Source organism: Lemur catta, chromosome 22 (genome assembly GCF_020740605.2).
Source record: "Lemur catta isolate mLemCat1 chromosome 22, mLemCat1.pri, whole genome shotgun sequence".
Taxonomy (NCBI): domain Eukaryota; kingdom Metazoa; phylum Chordata; class Mammalia; order Primates; family Lemuridae; genus Lemur; species Lemur catta.
In genome coordinates, this window is record NC_059149.1 from 6,732,278 (window position 1) to 6,754,903 (window position 22,626).

The 22,626-nt window shown below is 39.6% G+C and overlaps 1 protein-coding gene across 2 annotated transcripts in view; it reads left to right on the forward strand.

Annotated features, from left to right (window-relative positions):
- ZMAT4 (zinc finger matrin-type 4) overlaps positions 1-22,626 on the forward strand; it is a 317,188-nt gene that overhangs the window by 260,233 nt on the left and 34,329 nt on the right. For both annotated transcript variants that reach the window (XM_045535764.1, XM_045535765.1), the window contains exon 6: positions 9,890-9,986. In XM_045535764.1, the coding sequence (XP_045391720.1) occupies positions 9,890-9,986 (97 nt within the window). The remainder of the gene's footprint in view (positions 1-9,889; positions 9,987-22,626) is intronic.

A 22,626-nucleotide genomic window follows, 5' to 3' on the forward strand; every position in this document is an offset into this window, starting at 1 on the left:
AACACAGTCCAAAACTGAATATTCATCAAAAAAAGCTAATGGTGTCTGTTTGGTGGTCCAGCACTGGTATTTTCCACTACGGCTTCATGAAACCTGGTCAGTCAGTTACAGCAGATGTCTATGCAACCAATTGGATGAAATGATGATGATGCTTGTAATTAAGCAGCTGAGATTGATCAATAGAGACCAGGCAATCCTCTTGTAAGACCACATGTTGCACAAACAACACTGCTCAAACTATGGAACCTGGACTTGGAAACTCTCTATCATCCACTGTATTCACCAGATCTTGAACCAACTGACTACCACTTCTTCCAGACTTTGGACAACTTCTTACAAGGAAAAATAGTCAATTCTCAACAAGCTGTGGAAAACGCCTTTTGCAATTTCATCGTTACTTTGCTCTCCAGGCTTCTTGGCTGCTGGCATAAACAAGCTACTGTTAAGATGGCAAAACCATGTCGATAGTTTAGGTGCACATTTTCATTAATTATATAATTGAGATATAATAAACTAAACTATGATTCAAAATTAGACATTTCATAGTTAATGACCTAATATTTCACATATTAGTTTCAAAATAAGTTTTTTTTTTATTTTTGGAAACAGCGTTCTTCTACTTCTCCTCCCTCACTCCTGTTTTTCTTTTAAAGCCCTCATGTAGTAATTAAGGTAACTAATTTCGAAATGAAAAATAAATAGATTCAGATCTGACTTTTCCACTTACTAGTTCGGTGTCTTTGAACCATGGTTTTCTCATCTGTCAAAAGAGCTAATAACATTCATAAGGTGGTTTTGAGGATTAAATATGATAATAACAACCTGTTCATCCTTTTAGAAAAGGTTTATTCTCTTGGCTTCCTTGATACGACCAAATTCTCTATTAATTAGGGTAGGATCAGAAGAGCAAACCACCATGATTGACATAGAGTAAAAACTTTATTATAAGGATTACATCTTATGCAATTTCAGGAGCTGGTGAGACAGTCAATATAAGGCTGGTTTTTTGTTTGTTTGCTTTTTTTTTTTTCCTGCACCCAGCGTTGGGCCAGCAGCCAGGAAGGAAGAGGGGTGGCGAGGGAGGGAGGAGGCAAACTGGAGGCCGAGTCTGTGTCTTAGTGCCTGCGGCCTCCATGACAGGGGGACCTGCAGGCTGGGCTGGGTCCTTGCACCAGGCGCCTGCACGCATGTCTGGCCCAGGACCCCACCGCCCGGCAGAGGGAGATGCGGAGGGAGCCGGGGTGCCCGTGGGCTTGGCTCCTGCCCCCCACACCAAGGCGAGAAAGCAAGTCAGCAACAGTTTGGTATCAGGCTGTGCTGACTGCTCCCTCGCTCTCCTGAACTTTCTTCTCTTTGTCTACGCCACCTCCACAGGTGAGCTAACCATCCCTGTGGCATTAACTGCCACCGCTATGTTGATGACTCGCTGGTCTACCAGGGTGGTCTTTGCCCTGACTTTTCTGCAGCTGATGTTGTCGTGCTGGAGCTGGAATGACACAGACGGGAAAAGCCCACCACTGGCACCCTGCCCCTCCCCGCGGACAGACGTGGCTCACAGACCATGGTGTCCTTTCCCTGTCGGCTGGGTGGGGGCTCGGAATCTTTCCAGAGACTCTAGGCAGCTGCTACCAGCTAATCATGATTGACACGTAGTTGACACGTGAGCTGAATTACTGCTCCCCCTAGAGGAAGAGGTAGAACTCACTGAGCTGGAACGTAATGGGACAAACGGACATGTAAGTAGTCAGGTATAGAGGTAGAGGAAGGGAGGGTTTGGCTTAGCAGAAACCTGGGTGAAAAACACTTAGGAGAATTGATTGATAGCAGGGTCAATATGAGTACAGATTACAGTGTGTCAGGGCACACACTCACACACACACACACACACACACACACACACACACACACTCACATCTATACACAAAGCCTTAACGGTACTGATAGAAATAATAGTGTACAAGGGCTATATGGGCTCTTCTCTGGTTCCATACAAAGTGTAGAATCATTTTTTCTAGATATGCGAAAAATGATGTTGGTATTTTAACAGGGATTCAATCGAACCTGTAGATCACTTTGAGTAGCGTAGGCATTTTAACAATGTTGATTCTATGCACCCATGAGCATGATATGGTTTCCACCTGTTACATCCTCTGCTATTTCCTTCCTCAGTGTTTCATAGTTCTCCCTACGTAGGTCTCTCGCCTCCTATCCTTCTCTGCTTTGCCCTGCGGAGGCCACAGTAGGGTCTTGGCCTTCAGTGTGAGCATCGTAGCTTAAGAAAGTCGTCGACAAACAGGAAATGCCATCCAGAGGGCGAGATGGAGATGACCCGGGAAACTTGAATGCGTGTTACAGGAAGAACACTGTGCAGATGCCGGCGGACTTTCAGCCTGGTGAACGGAGACTTAGGGGACACGGGAACTTTCTTCAAGCATTTGACGTGTTTGAAGACGTGGGAATGAACTTGGGTAGGGGACCCACACAAACCGAGCTCCTGCCATGGAGAGACGTCAACTGCACTTGAGGAAGAGCAGCCTCCAAGTGCCAGGGACCCCACGCCGCCAGTGGTCAGGGCAGATACAGAAATCAGTTCTGCTTGTCAAAGATGCAAAATGTTCATGCATCCCACGTGGGGTTTTGGACTAGACCAATGGTTTCCTCAAAGCTTGCAGCTTGAAAACACCTTAGATTTCTCTGTTCTAATCTAGACTTACTGAATCACAGTCCTCTGGGGATAAGAACTGGAATCTGTGTTTTTAGCAACTCCGACTTGATTCTCACTTGCCGAGTGGACAGGTGTGGGAACACTGGACTAGATGATCCGTGAGGGCCCCTCGGCCTTCTGTGATTCTAGTCCAGGCGCCTGTCACGGGGCAGTGTGCACAGTGAGAGGAGAGCGAGGTCCTGAGCCGGAACGCACAGGTTCAAATCCCAGTCCCCCCTCACACTAGCTTGGTGATTTTGAGCAAGTTTCTGTACCTCAGTTTCCTCATCCATTAAATCAGTGTAAAAATAATGTCTGCTCTTAGGGTGTTGCAAATGCAAATGAGTGAAGGGTGAAGTGAGCATAGCAGTGCTTCTATGTGGCTAGTATTAGCTTTTTGTTATGCTGGAAGATGACAAATCAATGTAAGGGGCAGTTTGATTAATGCATGTCTAAGAAGTGAGGGAGAGAACTTAAAAGCAAATACCTCATTGTTTTTACCTTAATATTATTAACTATCTTTGAAAATAGTTCCAACTTTAGTGAACATTACCATAGATAGAGAACATATGTAAATATTTGAGTGTTGCAAGGTTGTCAAAGCATCAGTATGAATATGAAGTTTACTTTCTATTAAGGCAAAATACTAAAAATTGCAGGGAGTAAAAAAGAACAGAAACTGGCTAAACTGAAGCTGCTAGTTTGCTGAGGTTTTTGTGCAGAACTACATCATCTAACTTTTTTTTTTAATTCTGTGGAATGTGCAGATCTTGAGTATACAATGCAATGAATTTTGGTAAATGAAGATACTCTGTAACTACCATCCCAATCTAGATACAGAATATTTTTATTACTCTAGAAAATTCCCTTTTGTCCCATTCCAGCCAATTCCCCTTTCCCCAAAAGCAACACTGTTCTGAATTTTATTAATACAAAACAGATTCGTTGTTCCTGAGTTTTCCATGAATGTGATCTTACAGTGCCTGCCCCTTGGTATCTGACTGCTTTGCCTACACATTATGTTTTTGAGATGCATTTATGTTCTTGCATTAATCAGTAAATTTTTAAAATTTCCAAGCATTATTCCATTATATGAATACACAATAATTTGTTTATCAATTCTTGTGTTGATGGACATTTGGATTCTTTTGAGTTTTGGGCTATTTTGAATAAAGCTGCTAGAAACATTCTTGTAAAAATCTTTTTTAAAAAATACTACTTTTTTTTCCTCTTGGGTAGAATTTCTACTCCTAGACATTATTAATCATGGGGTAGGTATATGCTTAACTTTATAAGAAACTATCAATTGGTTTTCTAAAATAGTTGTACCATTTTGCAATCTCTTCAGTAATGTGTGAAATCTCACTTGTTCCACGTGTTCATTTACATTTGATATTATTTTACTTGGTGTTAGCATTTGTGATGTGTGCGAGATGGTATTTAATCATTTTAATTTGCATTTCTCTGGGGACAAATGAGGCTGAACACTTTTGCCTATCTTCTTTTGTGACATAGCTGATCAAGTATTGTGCTCTTTAAAAAAAACTAGGTTTTCTTTTTATTATTGATTTGTAGGAGTTCGTTATACATTCTAGATACAAGTCCTGTATCCAATATATGTATTGTAAGTATTTTTTCCCCAAGCAGTGGCTTACCTTTTTGTTTTCCTAATGGTGTCTTTTACGTGCAGAAGCTTTTGTTTTTTATAAAATCCAATTTATCATTTTTTAATGATCAATACGTTTTATTTCCTAAGAAATCCAAGTTTATGAAGATCTCCTTTTATATTTTTTCTAGAAGCTTTACAATTCAGCTTATACATTTAAATCTATAATCAATCTTAATTTTAATGTATGTTGGGAGGTATCCTTAATCTTTGGTATTAGCCAAATTATATTTAAAATTGTTAGATTCTCCTGTTGAATTTCCTTCTTTATCATTATAAACATCTTCTTTGTCTCTGGCAAAAAGTTCTGCCATAAAGCCTGTTTCATCTGATACTAAGGTAGGCACTTCCACTTTCTTAAACTTGCTGTTTTCATGCTATGCCATTTTCTATCTTTTTACTTTCAACCTACAAGTGTACAGAGTGCGTCTTTTGAATTCAGTGAATATTTGGATCTTTTTTTCCAATTTGGCAGTTTCAGCCTTTTACTCAAAAGTTTAATCCATTTATGTGTTATGTAATTATTGATCGGGTTGACTTTAGCTCTATCATTTGATATTTGTCTTCTATTTGTTCCATCTGTTTTCTGTTTTTTCATTTCTCCTTTCCTGCCTTTTTTTGGGTGAGTCAAATATTTTTTATTATTCTATTTTATTTTCTCTGTATGCTTTTTAGTTTTCTTTCTTTATATTTGTTTAGGAGTTGTTCTAAGGGATTGCAATATACATCCTTAAGTTATCACTGTTGATTTAGAGTTAATATTGTACCATTGCATGTAAAATATAATAATCTTTTAACAACATTGTTCTACTCTGACCTATTCTTGGGCGTTTGCTGTCATATATTGTACATGTATATACATTATAAACGCCATAGTACACACAATACACTATTATAATTTTTGCTCTAAATTATTTGCTGTCTTCAAATAAGGGGAATTTTAAAATACAGACATGCACACACTAAAAATGTCTGATGTCATTTTTCCCGTAGATTTGAGTTCACATTTGGTGTCACTCCCCTCCCACCTGAAGACCTGCGAGTTACATCTCTGCAGCACACGTTGGTCGGCAGACTCTGCTCTCAGTTTTTGTTTATTGAGAATGTTCTTGGTCCACCTTCAATTTTGAAGTATATTTTTGCAGGATATAGAATTTTGGATTGACAGGGTTTTTGTTTCTTTCTTTCTTTGTTTTCTTTCACTACCTTCTGTTCCCTGAGCAGTTCAAGCTGTTGCCCCTCTAGCCCTGTCTGCTTACTGCCCTCTCCCTGGAAAACCCTGCACCTGTTCTTCACACCACAGGCCATCATCCTCTGGCCTCATTTCATACTTTCTGGAGAATTCTCTTGCCACACTATTCAAAAATCACTCTTCATCCCATTTACTTTCTTTCTCATTATCCTGTTTACTTCCTGTGTTACACTTTCATAACCCTTAATTATGTTTTCAAATTTGCTTACAAGTTTCTTATATCTCTCTTTGATGAGCTCCATAAGAAAATGTACTCGCCTGTCTTCTTCTTGCCTATATTTTTGACATTCAGCAAAATATCTGGCACCATAATAAAGGCTCAGTGGTGTTTCTCTAATGTAGAACAGACGCAGTTGAAGTCACGGGGACATCTAGCTTTGCAAGACTTGAAAAGACACATCGAGTAGTCGCAGACAGTGAAACTCTTCGGGACCATCTGTTTTGCAAACATCATACTAGGAAATATAAATATGAAAGTGATGCATCTTCAAGCTTTTCCAGATGCTTTGAGTTAGAAACAATCTTCTCTAGTTCCTCTAACGTTTCACTTCATGCTCCCTGCAGTACTTCTAATGGTCTGCCTTGCAACACTGCTGATTGTATACAGGCCTTCTCTTTCCAATGGGACTATCTATCGGCTCCTTGCATGCAGGGACTGTATTTTTCTAGCACATATCAGGCAATCCTGCAGAAATAATCTTTAGGTCTGCAAAGGTTTTAGAATACTCTTAATATGGTATTGTGCTGAAAATGAATAAGAAAGCTAGCATTTGTGGTTTAATAATAAGATTCTCTAGTTCTCTAAGGAAAAAAAGAGACATGTAATTCCAAAGTAATTAGGACTTCAACTGAGCATCAATAAAGCACTAAGTTCCCAGGACATGGTGTCATGTGTGGAGGAGGACTCTCTACCCCTTCTCTGCCTTTGTTCTTGTTTATGTGCACTGACTTTCCAGTTTATAATCCCTGCAGTTGCATTGCAATACAGGGCCAAATATTTCCTGCCCACGTCTCTGGCTGCAGAGCATGAGAACTATTATGGAAAGCAACAGATCAGAATATTTTTTAAGATTTGCTGGGCTTCTTAAAAATGCCCATTTTAAAACATAAATATTTATGCCCATTGCTAAACTGATCCCCCATTTATTATGGGGAGAGCTTTGATTAACCTGTAGTCTGAAGAGGACCCACATAAATAGTAGTCACCATTTGTTATGACAAGATTGATAGAGAACTCTGGAGGGAGTAAGGTCTGGAGCTGGTTTTCATACTCTGGTTCCAAACATAAAAGAGGAGAACCGGTCAGCCCTGGGTGAGCATTCAAACAACTCACACACTGGCCCAATAACTCACAGCCTCTGAGTTTAGGGACCAGGTAATCTTTCTGAGTCACGAACACCTGTGAAATGGAAAGACAATGTAAGCATAGCTGTTTTTATGGAATGGCTTTTTTGAAAAATAAGATCCAGTATTATTCTGACAAATTCAGGTTCCCAAAAGGAGTGTGATTTTATAGAGGAGTTCTTTTTAAAGTGTGAGTATATGGTGGGGTTGGGGACTAGGGTCTAAAACCTCTTGTACATTCCCAAGCCCCATCTAAAGCTTATAGTATGAGAATTTCCAGTTGTTCCTGGGAATCTGCATTTGACCATGCTCACTGGAGGATGCAGCCACACACTGAGGTGTGAGATTCATTGCTCAGGGCATTAGAGGGTCAACAGTTGTCTATTCCATCTCTGAACTGGCAGTTTGTGCCGAGAAAGTTGTGGGTCTCTTAGATTGCTTCCTAAGAAGATCCCAGATATTTGTGGTTTCATTGTTGGGTTTTTCCCATAATTACATTAACTCATAATTGAGCAATTAGTCATGTCAGTGCCCAATTATGTGATTGAAACAAAAACAAGTTAGTTCTCATACTAGCCAAGCCAGCTTACCATGTAAGTTCCAAGTAGGTTTCTCTGAAATGCGCATTGGGCCTTAAGAATGTGACTGCTCCCAGGAAGCTCTGCGCCCTGTCCACATTACAGACATGGGACATGGGAGCAGTTCTGACAACACTGTCACATTCAGTCAGTAGGACTCATGGGATTGGCTGTAATCAGAAGTAACTTTCTCTTGTCCTCCTTTTGCCTATTCAAATTGTCTCTGTGGGGTTATTCTTTCCCAACTTTTGGATAGAAACTAGGGCACGTTTAATGAATTTTCCCTTGTAAGTAGTAAAGAGTCTTTGCACATTTGTTAAGCACGTAAACCCTCCATTTCCTTAATTATGGTATATCCAGGATAGAGAAAATTTTTTAAAAATCTCCAAAATGTATTGAAAGTTAGTTCCTCCTCTACCAGCTCAGGTCTGTGCAAGGCTGACCACTGGGCCTGGGAAAAGAGAGTGAGGCGGTTTCTCTCTCTCTTTCTCTGCCTGGAGCTTTTGCTTTTCTTCTCTTACCTCGATGTGTGGCTTCCGTTTCCTCCAGGGCCGAGCAATGCAGGGCGGAAGGTTAGAAAGGCAGGGAAATAAAATTGTGCTTGACAGATACCACACAAAGCTGGCACGGATGCTGCTTGACTTGGCAGGGGTTGCAGACTGATTTTTTCTCATGAGGTGTCTTCATAGCTTTTTTAGGGATTCACCACTCCTTAAGATGGGCTAAGTATCTCCTCCCCAGTCACTCTAAGCACCTGGATAGCCCGCCGGACACCTCCAGCATTTTTCTGCCCACGGGTCATTGCCCTCAACTTGCGGCAGCCACCGTGGGTCGTATCTAAGACATCTTCAAGTCAGCTTCTCTCGTACATGGTGCGCACAGTCTGCGGGAAACATTCTCATGTCTTTTGTTCTGAGAACTCTGAGAATATAGGCCACGCCCAATTCTGTCACCTCTTATGCTTTGCCATCAGAGTGACTGACAAACCACAGTGGCTAGCCCTTGGATCTTGCAGATGGTGTTGGAGTCCAGCACTCTGCTTCCCCAGTGCAAGGGCATCCTCCCAGCCTCTCGGGTGGACCCACCGAATCCCTTCCCTGCAGACTTGAGCTGCGACAGAACTCCACACTCTAGTATGAAGGACCTCACAGTACAATCACAGCCCTCTCTTAAAAAGGTCTCTACGTATTTCATTTTTAGGAAAATAGAGAATAACATTGCCTCTTAGAAAGAAAATGCTATGCATTAACCAGAAGAAAATGTTGTAATTGTGTAGTCCTGGCTCTCGCAGTGGTAAAACAGAATTTTGCAGAAAACTAATAGCAACAGCACTCACTTGCTAAACTTTTAATACATCTTATTCATGTAGCTCTGATGACACCCACTGACGTGACCGGCCTTGTCTTCAACTTGTAGATGAAGCCACTGAGGCCAGAAAGCAGTTATGTGACTTCCTACGTCACAGAACCAGGAATGATGAGAGCCAGGATCAAAATCGAAGGTTCCAGATCGTGTCTGACTTTGCTTTTCTCTCTGCTCTGAAGGGATGTTCTCTTAGGAGGACTATGTTCCACTGTGGGTCTCCAATCTGTGGCAGATCTTTAAAGTTATTTAGTGGAAGCTGCTTTCTAACGCAGGTTAGCTCTGTATGACTCAATAGTGTAAAACAGTCAATATTTTCACTAAACTTCTTGAAACCAAAGAGCATCTTATTCATCTCGAAATGCCTAGAGCTGGCCCAAAGTGGATGGTGTACTAGTGGATGGTGAATTAATTAAGTGAATGAACAAGGGAATGAACATATTGTCTTATAAACTGTCTGGTGGAAAGTAACACTTCATGTGAACCAGACTGGTATATTTCCTTCTCCCGAGTGTTTACATTTTATAAGATGATCCCAGAAGAAGCACATAAACAAATGACGTCAAAGGCGAATTTCCAATTCTGCCACTGGAATCAAGGTGAAAATGGAATTGGAACAGAGTTTTTCTCTGGCGTCTCTAATTTCACTGCAGAGATGATAGCCAACTATGTCTGTATGCTTTAGGGAAAAAGTAGAATGCTTCTTTGTTTGAGTCACACAACTACTGCAAACATTTCACCCCAGTTCAAAGATGGATGTTCTAATAATTTCAGCCATCCAGAAATGGCGTGGGCTGCTTCTAACATACTCCTGCTCACGCTTCTGCTAAGGGACCCGTGCTGCTCTCTGGAAGGAGGGATTGAAGTGGCCTTGGTGGGGAGACCAGAAGTCCTCTCAGACACTCCTGGACTTGGGGGTGCTAGGATCCACCTGGGGGGTTGACAGCTGGGTGCAGCTAACAAGGTTTCTCTGTCGTCCACAGGTCTGAGGCGCAATTACAGATGTACCATCTGCAGCGTGTCCCTAAACTCGATAGAACAGTACCACGCCCATCTGAAGGGATCTAAACACCAGACCAAGTAGGTACCTCTGTGCTTTCACTCTTCAGTATTTTTCTGTGTAATTTTTAGCAAGATGACTCGAGGCAAAATATTTCATTTATTTCAAACTAAGTAGAGGGAAATTATGTTTCTTTAGCTTTATAGTTCTCATGCTATTTATGCTTACTTGAAGAATGGCTTCTTCTCCCTGTTTTGGCACAAATAATAAGTTTTCTTATTTTCTTTTTCATTTTTTCAAGGACAGTTCAGCACACTTCAGTGAACTTGAGGACACTTTTAGGTCTATACAAAGTGTTTTTAAATAAACAATGCTACCCTTATTTGTAGGATGTGCCAGACTTTGGTGTTGTGGAGACAAATTCTATGAATGTCTTTTTACCGCTTCCCCTTTTTGGATGAATGTTGTTGATTGTTATAGAAACTTAACAAATGCCGCAGTATATTAAATCATTTATATAGATAGCTATTTTCAATTAAATGAAAGCTCATTCTATTTTTTTCACAGACACTCATAAGTTTAAACTAGGAAAGACTAATCAGGCAACATCTCACCTATATTTGTGCTATGTGTCTCTTTAAAAACAATTTATATTAGTTTTGTGAGCATTTTTAAAGCAGCTGTGCTAGGACTGTTAATAAAATGCTAATAAAATAAGAAAAAAACAAAGAATGTGTCAAAAAGATGTAATTTTCCCAAGCATAATTGTTTCATTTCTCTAATATTCATTAGGAGAATCATTTAACAGATTCAACTGTATCAAAATCTCATGAATAATAAATAATTCATTGAAGAAACATTTATTGAGCGCCCACTATGTGTCAGACTCCGAGCCGTGCACTGGGGAAGAAAAGATTAATAGATCTCGTCCGGCCCCCTGCCAGACTGGGGAAATAGCCATGTAAGCTCACAGATTGTTCTAGCACCACGTGCGCACTCAAAGCTGAAAGCCCGAGCAGAGAGCAGCACAGCGCGAGCCTTACGTGGGCGCTGGTGCAGAAGTTGGGTGTATAATCGTGAGGCCACGGTCTAATTTTGCTCAACGTTGTATTGCTGGTGCCCAGTGTAGCATTTGATACATTTTAGGTGCCTTATAAACATTTCTGATTGAATGAATGTGTGATTTCACAAGACAGGTAACAATTTTCCAGGTGGGGGTATGAGAAGGAGCACTCCAGGTGAGGAAATTGTTTTGCAAAGATACTGTGAAGACGTAGGTCACAGGGAGTCTGGCTCAGGTGGGGAAACTCAGACCCAGAGTTATTTACTGACTCTTGGTTTTCCTCTCGAAATTGTGCTGTTGTGGGAGGCAAAGCCGGTTTCATTGCTTCCTTCATTCGGATCCACCCAGAGGACTCTTATCAGGGTAATTCTTCAAAAAGAAGATTTTCTCTGATTTGTTATGGAATGCCTAGTGCGCTTGTATTGATTATCAGATACTGCACCCCCAGTGATATGTTTTCACTATCTCTCTAATTAGTATGTTGTGAGAGGCGCCGTATACATTCTAATTAACCTGTATCTGATGTGCAGACACATAAACACCTGCAGTAATGAATGACCATCTTTTGGGAGCACGCATTCATTGCTCTTACTACATAGAAGCAAGCAACGGTGACTTTAAATGGCATGAAGTACGGAAACAACTAATGCAGAAATAATAACCAGATTCAGGAAAATGTCTCTCTTCTCTGTCTGTACAGATAAAACTCCACACGCCATAGTCTATGCTAGGTATTTTCACACCTACCGTCTCATTTAACGCCCTTAACTATCTTTGAGATAAATATTATTGGCCCATTATCTTGCCTGCAAAAACGAATACTCAGAGCAGTTATGTAACTTACCCCAAATCCTCCTGCCTGCAAATGGCAGAGCCAGGGCTGAGCCCTGCAGTATCGGAATCAGGCCGTTACTTACTGCATGTGGCTCAGTTACTGCAAGCTCTGGCTTGGGACGAGTGCCAGTAAAGACTACGCTGAACTTGGAAAGAGAGGGCACCATGTCCTTGAAGTGATTTAATAGATGCACATGACTTCAGAAGGGACCATCCACTGTGCTGTCTCCCTTCCTGTAACAAGACACCACTCATTTCTAACTCAAAAGCACCAAGTTGCTCTGCTCTGAAGAGTGCAATTAGGGAAATATGAAGAAAATAATTATTTAACCCTGTCTCACATGCCTGTTGCATCTGCCCCTATGCATAATTTGGATATCTTGTACATGCGTACATGTTTGTGCGTGTGGATGTGTGTGCGTGTGCATGTGTGTGTGAAGGGCTTCTTCAAGTCTTTTGCCTGTTTATAAAAATTAGCTGTTTTCTTAATAAGCTGTAGAAGTTCTTAATTTTTAATGAAGTCCAATTTATCAGTCTGTTCTTTTATGGCTAAAGTTTTTGGTTGTTGTCTAAGAATCGTCTGCCTATCACAAAGTCATTAAGATAATCTCCTATGTTACCATCTAGAGACTGTGTAGTTTTTTTCCCTTACAAATGTAGGTCTTTGATCCATCTGGTATTAATTTTATGTATAGTGTGAGGGAGAGAACAAGAGTTAGGATTTTTTCATACTAATACCACTTGATCCAGTACCATGTATTGAAAAGAGCATTTCAATAGGCCTTTATTTGCAGATCAGGTGACTTACAGACATGTGCACGTGTCTTTGTATTCGGTATTCTGTCTCAGTCTACGTGTGTTTATGCTACTATCACATTACTTTATTTCCTACAGCTTTGTAGTAAGTCTTGATATCTGATAGACTAAATCTTCTGATTGTGTCTTCTCATTCAAGACTATCTTCATTATTCTTGACCCCTTTGTGTATAAATTTTAGAATCAGCTTCTCAACTTTCTCAAAAAAGCCTTCACAGTATTGAGTCTTCTAATCCATAATCCTGGTATATACCAGCATTTATTTATGTCTCCTTTAATTCTCTCAGTAATGTTTTACAGATTTCCTTGTAGAGGTCTTACACATCTTCATGTAGATTTATTCCTACGGACTTGTTGTTTGGGGACACTAGAATAAATGAGATAATTTGAAAATTCTATTTTTAAAATTAATTATTAAATTAAGTTAAATAATAATTAAATTTATTATTGCTTTTGACACATAATTATCCATATTTAATGGGGTACAGCGTGGTATTTTGATGTATGTGTATAAGATATAATGATTAAATCGGGGTAATTAGCAAATCCATCACCTCAAGCATTTATTATTTCTTTGTGTTAGGAACATTCACAATTTTCTCTTCTAGCTATTTGAAAATACACAATAAATCATGGTTACCTATAATCACCCTTTTGTGCAGTGAAACCCTAGAACTTATACCTCCTACCTAGCTGTACATTTGTGTCCATTAAGCCACTTCTCCCTATGTGCCTCCCACTCCCCTTCTCAGCCTCCACTAACCACTATTCTACTCTCTACTTCTGTGAGCTCAAGGTTTCTGGCTCCCACATATGAGTGAGAACATGCAGTATTTTCTTTTTATGCCTGACTGTTTTACTTAACATAACGTCCTCCTAGCTCATCCACATTGCCACAAATGACAAGATTTCATTCTTTTATATGACTGAATGGTGTTACATTGTGTATAGACCACATTTTCCTTATCCATTCATCCACTGATGTTCACTTAGGTCAATTCCATGTCTTGGCTATTGTGAATAATGCTGCGATACACATGGGAGCATGGCTATCTCTTCAATATACTGATTTTCTTTGGTTTGGATTTATACACAGTAGCAGGATTACTGGATCACGTAGTCATTCTATTTTTAGTTTTGTGAGGATCCTCCATAATGTTTTCCAACAATGTGTGAGACGTCCCCTTTCTCTGCATCCTCCCCAGCATTTATCATTTTTGGTCTTTTTAATAATAGTCTTTTTAACTGGGGTGAGATAATACCTCATTATGGTTTAGATTTGCATTTCCCTGTTAATTACTGATAATGGACATTTTATCATATACTTGCTGGGCATTTATAGGTCTTCTTTTGAGAGATGTCTGCTCAGGTCATTTGCCATTTGTAATCAGATTGACCTTTTTTGCTACTGGGTTGTTCGAGTTCCTTGTATATTTGAAATGTTAATTTCTTGTTGGATGAATAGTTTTCAAATACTTTTTCCCATTAAGCAGGTTGTCTCTTCACTTTGTTGGGTGTTTCCTTTGCTGTGCAGAAGCTTTTCAGTTTGATTTAATGCAATTTATCTATTTTTGCTTCTGTGGCTGGTGATTTTGATGTCTTATCCATAAAATCTTTGCCCAGACCAATGTCCTGAAGCTTTTTCCCTGTGTTTTCTTTCAGTAGTTTCATGGTTTTGTGTTTTACATTTAAATCTTTAATCCATCTTGCATTGATCTTTGTATGTGGTATGCGATAAGGATCTAGTTTTATTTCTCTACAGATGAATACCCAGTTTTCCCAGCAACATTTTTTGAAAACACTGTTCTTTCCCCAGTGAATGTTCTTGATGACTTTGTCAAGTCAGTTGGCTATAAATAGATGGACTTATTTCTAGATTCTTTATTCTGTTCCATTGGTCTATGTGTCTATTTTTGTGCCAATACCATGTTGTTTTGGTTCCTATAGCTATGTAGTATATTTTGAAGTCAGGTAGTATGATACAGCCAGCTTTGAGTTTTTGTTTGTTTGTTTGTTTTGCTCAGGATTGCTTTGGCTATTTGAGGTCCTTTGCAGTTCCATAAGAATTTTAGAATTTTTTCTATTTCTGTGAAGAATATCGTTGGTATTTTGATAGGAATTGCACTGAATCTGTAAATCTCTTTGGAAAGTATGGCCATTTTAAGAATGTTAATTCTTCCAATCCATAAACATGGATGTCTTTCCATTCTTCTTTTTTATGGGGGAGAGGGTCATCTTCAATTTCTTTCTTTTTTTTTTTTTCTTCTTCAATTTCTTTCATCAGTATTTTATAGTTTTCCTTGTAGAGATCTTTCACCTCTTTGGTTAAATTTACTCCCAGATTATTTGTTTGCATGTTTGTTTATTTATTTATTTATTTTGCAGCAATTATAAATGGAATTGCTTTCTTGATTTCTTTGGTTTGGTAGTATTCACTGACAAATTTTGTCTCTATGTTCATCAAGGCTATTGGACTGTAGTTTTGTGTTTGTTAGTGTTGTGCTCTTGTCAGATTCTGGTACCATGATAGTGGTGGTCTAATAGAATGAGTTTGGAAAAATCCTCTCCACGCCAGTTCTTTGGAATATTTTGGGAAAAATTGGTATTAGTTCCTCTTTAAAAGTTTGGTAGAATTCAACAGTGAAGTCATCCACATGGTCCTGGACTTTTATTTGTTGGAGTCTTTTTGTTACTTATTCAATCTTGTTACTCATTATTGGTCTGTTTAGGTCTTCTATTTCTTCTTGGTTGGATCTTGGTAAGTAGCATGTGTCCATGAATTTATCCATTTTTCCTAGATTTTCCAGTTTATTGGCATATAGTTGTTTGTAATAGTCTCTAATCATCCTTTGTATTTCTGTGGTATCATTTGTAATGTCTCCATTTTTATTTCCAATTTTATTTATTTGCATTTTTTTCTCTTTTTTCTTAGTGTAGTTAATGATTTGTCAATTTTTTCAAAACATCAATATTTTGTTGATCTTTTGTATTTTTTTGGTTTCAATTTTTACATTCTGCTTTAATCTTTATTTTTAATTTTCTCTTTAATTTGTTCTTATCTTTATTATTTCTTCATTTATTTGGGGTTTGATTTGTTCTTGCTTTTCTGGTTTCTTGAAGTGCATTGTAAGGTTGTTTATTTAAAATCTTTTTACTTTTTTAATGCAGGTATTTATTGCATTAATTACATTTTTCTCTTAGCACTGCTCTTGCTGTATCCCCTTACTGTATCCCATAGGTTTTAGTATGTTGTGTTTCTATTTTTATTTGTTTCAAAAAATTTTTAAATTTTCTTCTTAATTTCTTCATTGACCCCTTGGCCACTCAGGAGTATGTTGCTTGATATCCATGAATTTGTACAGTTATGGAAGTTTCTCTTGTTAGTGATTTCTAGTTTTATTCAATTGTGGTCAAAAAAGGTACTTGTATAGGTTTGATTTTTAAAAATTTGTTTAGACTTGTTTTGTGGCCTAACAAATGATCAATTCTGGAGAATGTTCTATGTGCTTATGAAAAGAATGTGTGTTCTATGCCTGTTGGATGAAATGTTCTCTACATGTCTTATATGTCTATTTGGTCAATATTGCTGTTTAACTCCAATTTATTTGTTGATTTTCTGTCTAAATGATCTGCTCAGTGCAGAGAGTGGTTGTTGAAGTCCCCAACTATTATTGTATTGGAATCTGTGTCTTACTTTATATCTAATAATATTTCCTTTGTATATCTGGGTGCTTCGGTGTTGGGTGAATATATATTTATAATTGTTATATTCTCTTACTGAATTGATCCCTTTATTATTATATAGTGACCTGCCTTGTCTCTTTTTACAGTTTTGACTTAAAGTCTGTTTCATCTGATAGAAGCGTAGCTACTCTTACTTGTTTGTGGATTCTGTTTGCATGAAATTTTTTTTTAATATATTTCACTTTCAGTCTATGTGTGTCATTATAGCTGCAGTGAGTTTTTCAAAGGCAGTGCACATTTGGGTCTTGTTTTTTAATCAGTTCAGCCAGTCTATACCTTTTAATTTGGGAATATCATTTACATTCAAGGTAATTATTGATAGGTGAGGACTTACTCATGTCATCTTGTTAATTGTTTTCTTATTGTTTTGTGTATTCTGCTTCTTTCTCTTCTCTTGTTTATCTTTGCAGTTTGGTGGTTTTCTACAGTGATAAAATTGGATTCCTTTCTCTTTCTCCCTTGTGTATCTGCTGTAATGGTCAGTTTTATATTTTCAGGTGTTTTCATAATGGTAGTTATCATCCTTTAGCTTCCAGATGTAGGACTCCCATAAGCATTTCTTGTGAGGCTGGTCTAGTAATAATGAATTCCTTCAGTTTTTTGCTTGTCTGGGAAGACTTTATTTCCCCTGAAGGATAGTTTTGCTGTGTGTAGTATTTTTAGTTGACAGGTTTATTTTCTTTCAGCACCTTGAATCTATCAACCCATTCTTTCCTGGCCTGTAAGCTTTCTGCTGAGAAATCTCTTGTTAGTCTGATGAGGATTCTCTTATATGTGACTTGAAGCTTTTCTCTTGCTATTTTTGGAATTCTTTGTCTTTGACATTTGAAATTTGACTATACTGTGCCTCAGAGAGGACCTTTGTGGGTTGAGTATATTTGGGAACTTTTGAGCTTCCTGGATCTGGATGTTTATGTCTCTCTCAAGACTTGGGAAGCTTTTAGCTATTATTTCATTAAATCAGTTTTCTAAGCATTTTCCAATCTCTTCTCCTTTTTAAACCCCTATAAAGTGAATATTTCTTTGTGTTATGGTTTCCCATAAGTCCTGTAGGCTTTCTTCATTCTTTTTTATTCTTTATTCTCTTTTTTTGTCTTCCTGGATTGTTTTTAAAGACCGGTTTTCAAGCTTAGAAATTCTTTTTTCTACTTGAGCTACTCTGTTTTTGAAGTTCTTGATTGTATTTTTTATTTTATTCATTAAATTCATCAGCTCCAAGATTTCTGTTTGACCCTTTCTTATGTTAGCTATCTCTTTGTTGAATTTCCCATTCTGATAATGAATTGTTTTACTAATTTTACTGAATTGTCTATCTGTATTCTCTTGTATCTTATCAAGTTTCTTTAAGATTATTATTATTATTATTTTTTTTTTTTTGAGACAGAGTGTCGCTTTGTTGCCCTGGCTAGAGTGAGTGCCGTGGCATCAGCCTAGCTCACAGCAACCTCAAACTCCTGAGCTTAAGCAATCCTACTGCCTCAGCCTCCCGAGTAGCTGGGACTACAGGCATGCACCACCATGCCCGGCTAATTTTTGTATATACATTTTAGTTGGCCAGATAATTTCTTTCTATTTTTTAGTAGAGACGGGGTCTCGCTCTTGCTCAGGCTGGCCTCAAACTCCTGACCTCGAGTGATCCACCCACCTCGGCCTCCCAGGGTGCTAGGATTACAGGCGTGAGCCACCACGCCCGGCCAAGATTATTATTCTGAGTTTCTTTTCTGGCATTTTGTATTTTCCTTTTTTGGATTCTAACACTGGGGAATTATGCTTCTATGGAGGTGTCATGTTTCCTTGCTTTTTCACGTTTCTCATGTCCCTACAGTAACATTTGTTCATGTGGTAGAATCGTTGCCTCTTCTAATTCTATGGGTAGCTTTCATAGACAAGACTTTTTCCCGTAGATGGGTCCTAGGATGTCGGGTGGGTAGGGTGTATTGGCTTAGTTTCTGTGTGAACACAGTAGTGTAGTCTCCGTGTAGTTTCTTCAGCTGTAATCCACATTAGCAATGCTTGTGAGTGCCTCAGTGACCTCAGCTACGGAAGTCTGTGGTGGTGTTGGTGCAGTAATGCTGAAGGTGAGCTTGCCAAGCTGCTTCTCAGGCTGGGGGCATGTGCAGGGTAGGCTGGCTGGGGACTAGCTCTCTTGGGCAAGGCTCCCAGGCTGTTGCACTGGCCTAAATCATGGGCACATGGTGGCTCTGGCAGCTCAGGGTGTGTCCACTGGAACTGGGTCCACTGTGCTGCTTCTCTAGCCTGGGGAACAAGAATGCAGTGGCTCAGCATCTCAGGAGCATGTCTGTCAGTCTGTTTCTCCAGCCAGGGGTGCTGGAGGGACTTGCTGGGGGCAGGTATGCTGGGCTATTTGGCTTGGCTGGCCCAGGGTTGGCTTCCTTGCTGTGTAGGACCACAGTCATCGGCCCAGACTTTGAACAGCCAGGGTTGTTGTGTTGCAGCCCCCCATGTGGACTTGGTGAAATGGCGGCACAGCCCCAAGGCTGTAAAGGGGCAATGGCTACTGGCCCTGGAGCAGCTCACGCTCCAGCAGTGGCTCTGGCTTCACGGAAAACTTGTCTTCCATGAAACCAGTCCCTGGTGCCAAAAAGGTTGGAGACTGCTGCTCTAAAGTATAACCCTTTTTGATAGCAGTGTACACCAATGTCAGTAACACTAAGTCTACAGAACTTTCAAATATTTCAAACATTTATTTTCATTTAACAGTATCAAGATTTTCTTTTGTTCTCAGTTGGCAGCTCAGTCTGATACCAGTTACTCCATCACAGCTGAAAATGGAAGCAGCCAAACGTACTGCTGTAATCTGACCGATTACAGGAACACGAGGATTTGGGTGTTAGTAATTTTCTAGGTCTCAGATTTATCTTTTTAGAAGTAATATTTAAAGAAGTGTTGATATGAGTAGAGGTTATTAGATTGTGTAGTATGGGAAGCACTGAATTGTGAGTCAGGAGATCTTATTTCTATTACAACTTTGCCATTGAGTGACCTTGGACACTGACAAGTCTTCTTTAAGTCTCTGTTCCCTCATGGATAAGTGATTAGTGATGACAGGAGTAAGAAAAGTATGGGTCCACTTTCTGGGGCCTTGCGCATGATGCAGGCACTCTGCCCAGCTCATCCTGAATTAGCCTCAAAGTTCGTCTCAAAACAGCTTCCCACATGGCTTTTGCCATCTTCTCGGAGCTGGCACTTGGTGTGCATAGTGGCTTGAATAATGTCTCCCCAAAATCCATGTTCACCTGGAACCTCAGAATAGGACCTCAGATGTAAATGGGGTCTCTGTAGATGTAATCAGTTCAGACTCTCGAATGAAATCATCCTCGGGCTAGGGCAAGCCCTAAATCTAATACCTGGTGTCTTCATAAGAGAAAGAAAAGGGAGACTTGCACACAGAGAAGGCCACGTGCAGATGGAGACAGAAATTGGGGTTACGTTTCCCCGAGCCCGGGAACACCAGAGGCTGCCAGGACCCGGAAGAGTCAAGGAAGATTTCCCCCCCGGGGCCTCACAGGGGGTGTGATCCTCCTGACACCTTGGTTTCAAATACCTCTGACCTCCGACCTCCGACCTCCGGAAGTCATGATTTATCCTCTCGGTGAGGAAGCTCAAAGTGCGCCACCTCCTTGTTCTGTTCCCAAGTACACTCATAATCCCGTGCTACAAAGGGCGGCTCGCCAAGGCTGTGCTGGGACAGCAGCGACGACAGTGGGGATGCCACCACTGACAGCCGGAGTGGAACGTGTGCGTAGCTGGAATACAGCAACAGATTAAAATAGTTTGCAAACGTTATCACATCTAAAATGCACAACATTCCTGTGATTGACCAGATGTTCTCATCTCTATATTATAGGTTAGGAAAGTGAGTCTTAGAGAAGTTGAGTGACTTATCCAAGGTTCTAAAAATAATTTTTGGCAAAGCCAAGAGCAGAAGTCAGGTTATCTGCCTTCATTACTATTATCTAATATAAAATAATAATAACAATAGATATCATTATTACATATCACTATATATCATATAATATAGTATGCTACATTGTATAATAATAATGATATGTACTAAAATAATAATTAATAAAATTATTAATACCATATTGCTCTTTGCTGGTAGCAGCACAGATATCGTCTTTCCCTTTTTTGGCAAATGTCATAAACAGCATAATGGCAGTAAAATTTCTTGCCATTGTTAAATGGCAAGAGAAATATTAACTATCTAATGGATTAAAGGTTTAGAAATGCAAATGATCACTCTGACATATAAAGCAATTGCCTATTAGTAGACTTTTCAGGGCTTCCAGGGGACGTAGTCTGTCAATTAGTATGAATGATTAAAATAAAATTTAAAGGCACTATGAGTATATACCATAGACTAATGAACGACTCCCCCTTAATATACTTAAATTTGAGCTCAGGGAACACTTCGGGCCTCAGGACATTATGTTACCTAGAAATAAAGGATATAAAAGTTGCCATTACTTACTTTGATACTTCAGTCGGTTGAAAATGAGACACAAGTGTCTAAGAGAATAAATCAGATTGACCACAAATTAGTAGTAATTTCTAAATCTGCCTCTTTCTTTGAGACAACAATGGTGATATCTGTGGTTTCTCTGCCATTTTCCCAGCAGGTATGAATCCTCATGATAAAAGCTTCCTATTGTTCATTCCAATTATACTCATTTATTTGTGAAGCGCTTGTACAGACATTCAGACTAATTTTCAGGGATGGAATATATTTGCTTTAAGTACTTTGTAGTTCACTTAAGGATAGTACTGAGTTAGCTGAGGGTTGTACAATAATAAATAAGGCAGTTTTGCAAGATGTGCTAACTATCAAGAACCTTCTATACTTAATAAAAAATAAAAGCAACTTAAACACCCAAGATGTTCTCTTTGCAAATAAGCAAATAGACAACAAATCATGCACAGACTTCTTCAAAACCTAAAAATATCAATATTCTTTTAAAATTTTCAATGTAGTTTATTGGTAGTAACCAAGAACTCCAACAACCAAGGAGCTTGGGACTTTGGAATGGTGCTTTCTCATGAAAATTTTTTTCTTTGAAAAATATAAAATATGTATTATCAGTCAAGCTTTGAGATGAACAGGGCTTAAGAAAGTATTGACAGTAGAGCTGTCCTTTCCCAGAGAAAGTTATTTCTCTTCAGCTGATCATGATGTGGAAGCTGCTCGGAGAAGCTCAGGATGAAGAGTGAAACCTGGAACCCAAGGCTGCTTCTTTGCCTGCCTCATTTTATAATTCTGGATGTGCAAAACAGCTCTCCTACGGAGAGTGGGAGCGTCACCGACCTCTCTAGCTAAGGGCTGTCTGGGGCAACGACAAACAGGTGCCTGTTCCAGCAGCAGCGGTGAGGCCGGGTCAGGGCCTGTGGACCAAAGGGTGTTTCCCCCCGGCCCTGTCGTTGGTGGAGGGACATTCAAGTCCACTACTGTCAAGAGCCCGCCCCTCTATGAGGAAGGCCTCAGATGAGACAGGGTCCAACTTCTCAAATGGAAGAGAAAAGAACTCCAGAGATGCCAGAAAAAAACCTGCATATCTCTATAGACACAGCACTAATGCACAGGCAATTTTAGCAGCCCTATTTTCCCTAACTCGTGCTTGCGTGCTTTTGCTATCTGCGCCGTACCTAGGGATACATTATAATTACAGTATGTGTCTAGATGAGGCCTTTTGCAGGCTTGAAAAGAACTAAATGGGGAGCACTTTCATTCTTTCATATCACTTCTAGAATTACCGATGACACCTCATATTCTTTAGCTCATTCATTTCTTCCCCCTGCCTCCTTGCGGGAATTGTAATCATTATTTTGTCTTGCTTGAAATTTGCATGAGTCATGGCTGCCCCCAGAGTGGTTCTGAGCAGATGATTTAATGTCTCAGATTTAATTGCGAACCCGCTGGAACACCTCTCATGTTCTTTGTGATGCTGCTTCAGAAAGTCATCCAGTGCCGATCACCTGGGGTTCCAGGCCATTATCTGGCTTGGTTTTGAGATGTGCATTTGCATCAGGAAAGAAAAGAACCTGAAGGTGGAACCAGACAGGCCAGGCCTGGGCACAGATGGCCTGAGTCCCAGTGTCACCCCCACCTCTCACACCTGTGTGGCCTGTAACAACTTCAGAAGTTATTTTTAAATAAGCCTTATTGAGATGTAATTTACATACAATGGCATGCATAGATTTCAGTTGTGCAGTTTGTGAGCTTTGGCACTAATATTCATGTGCAA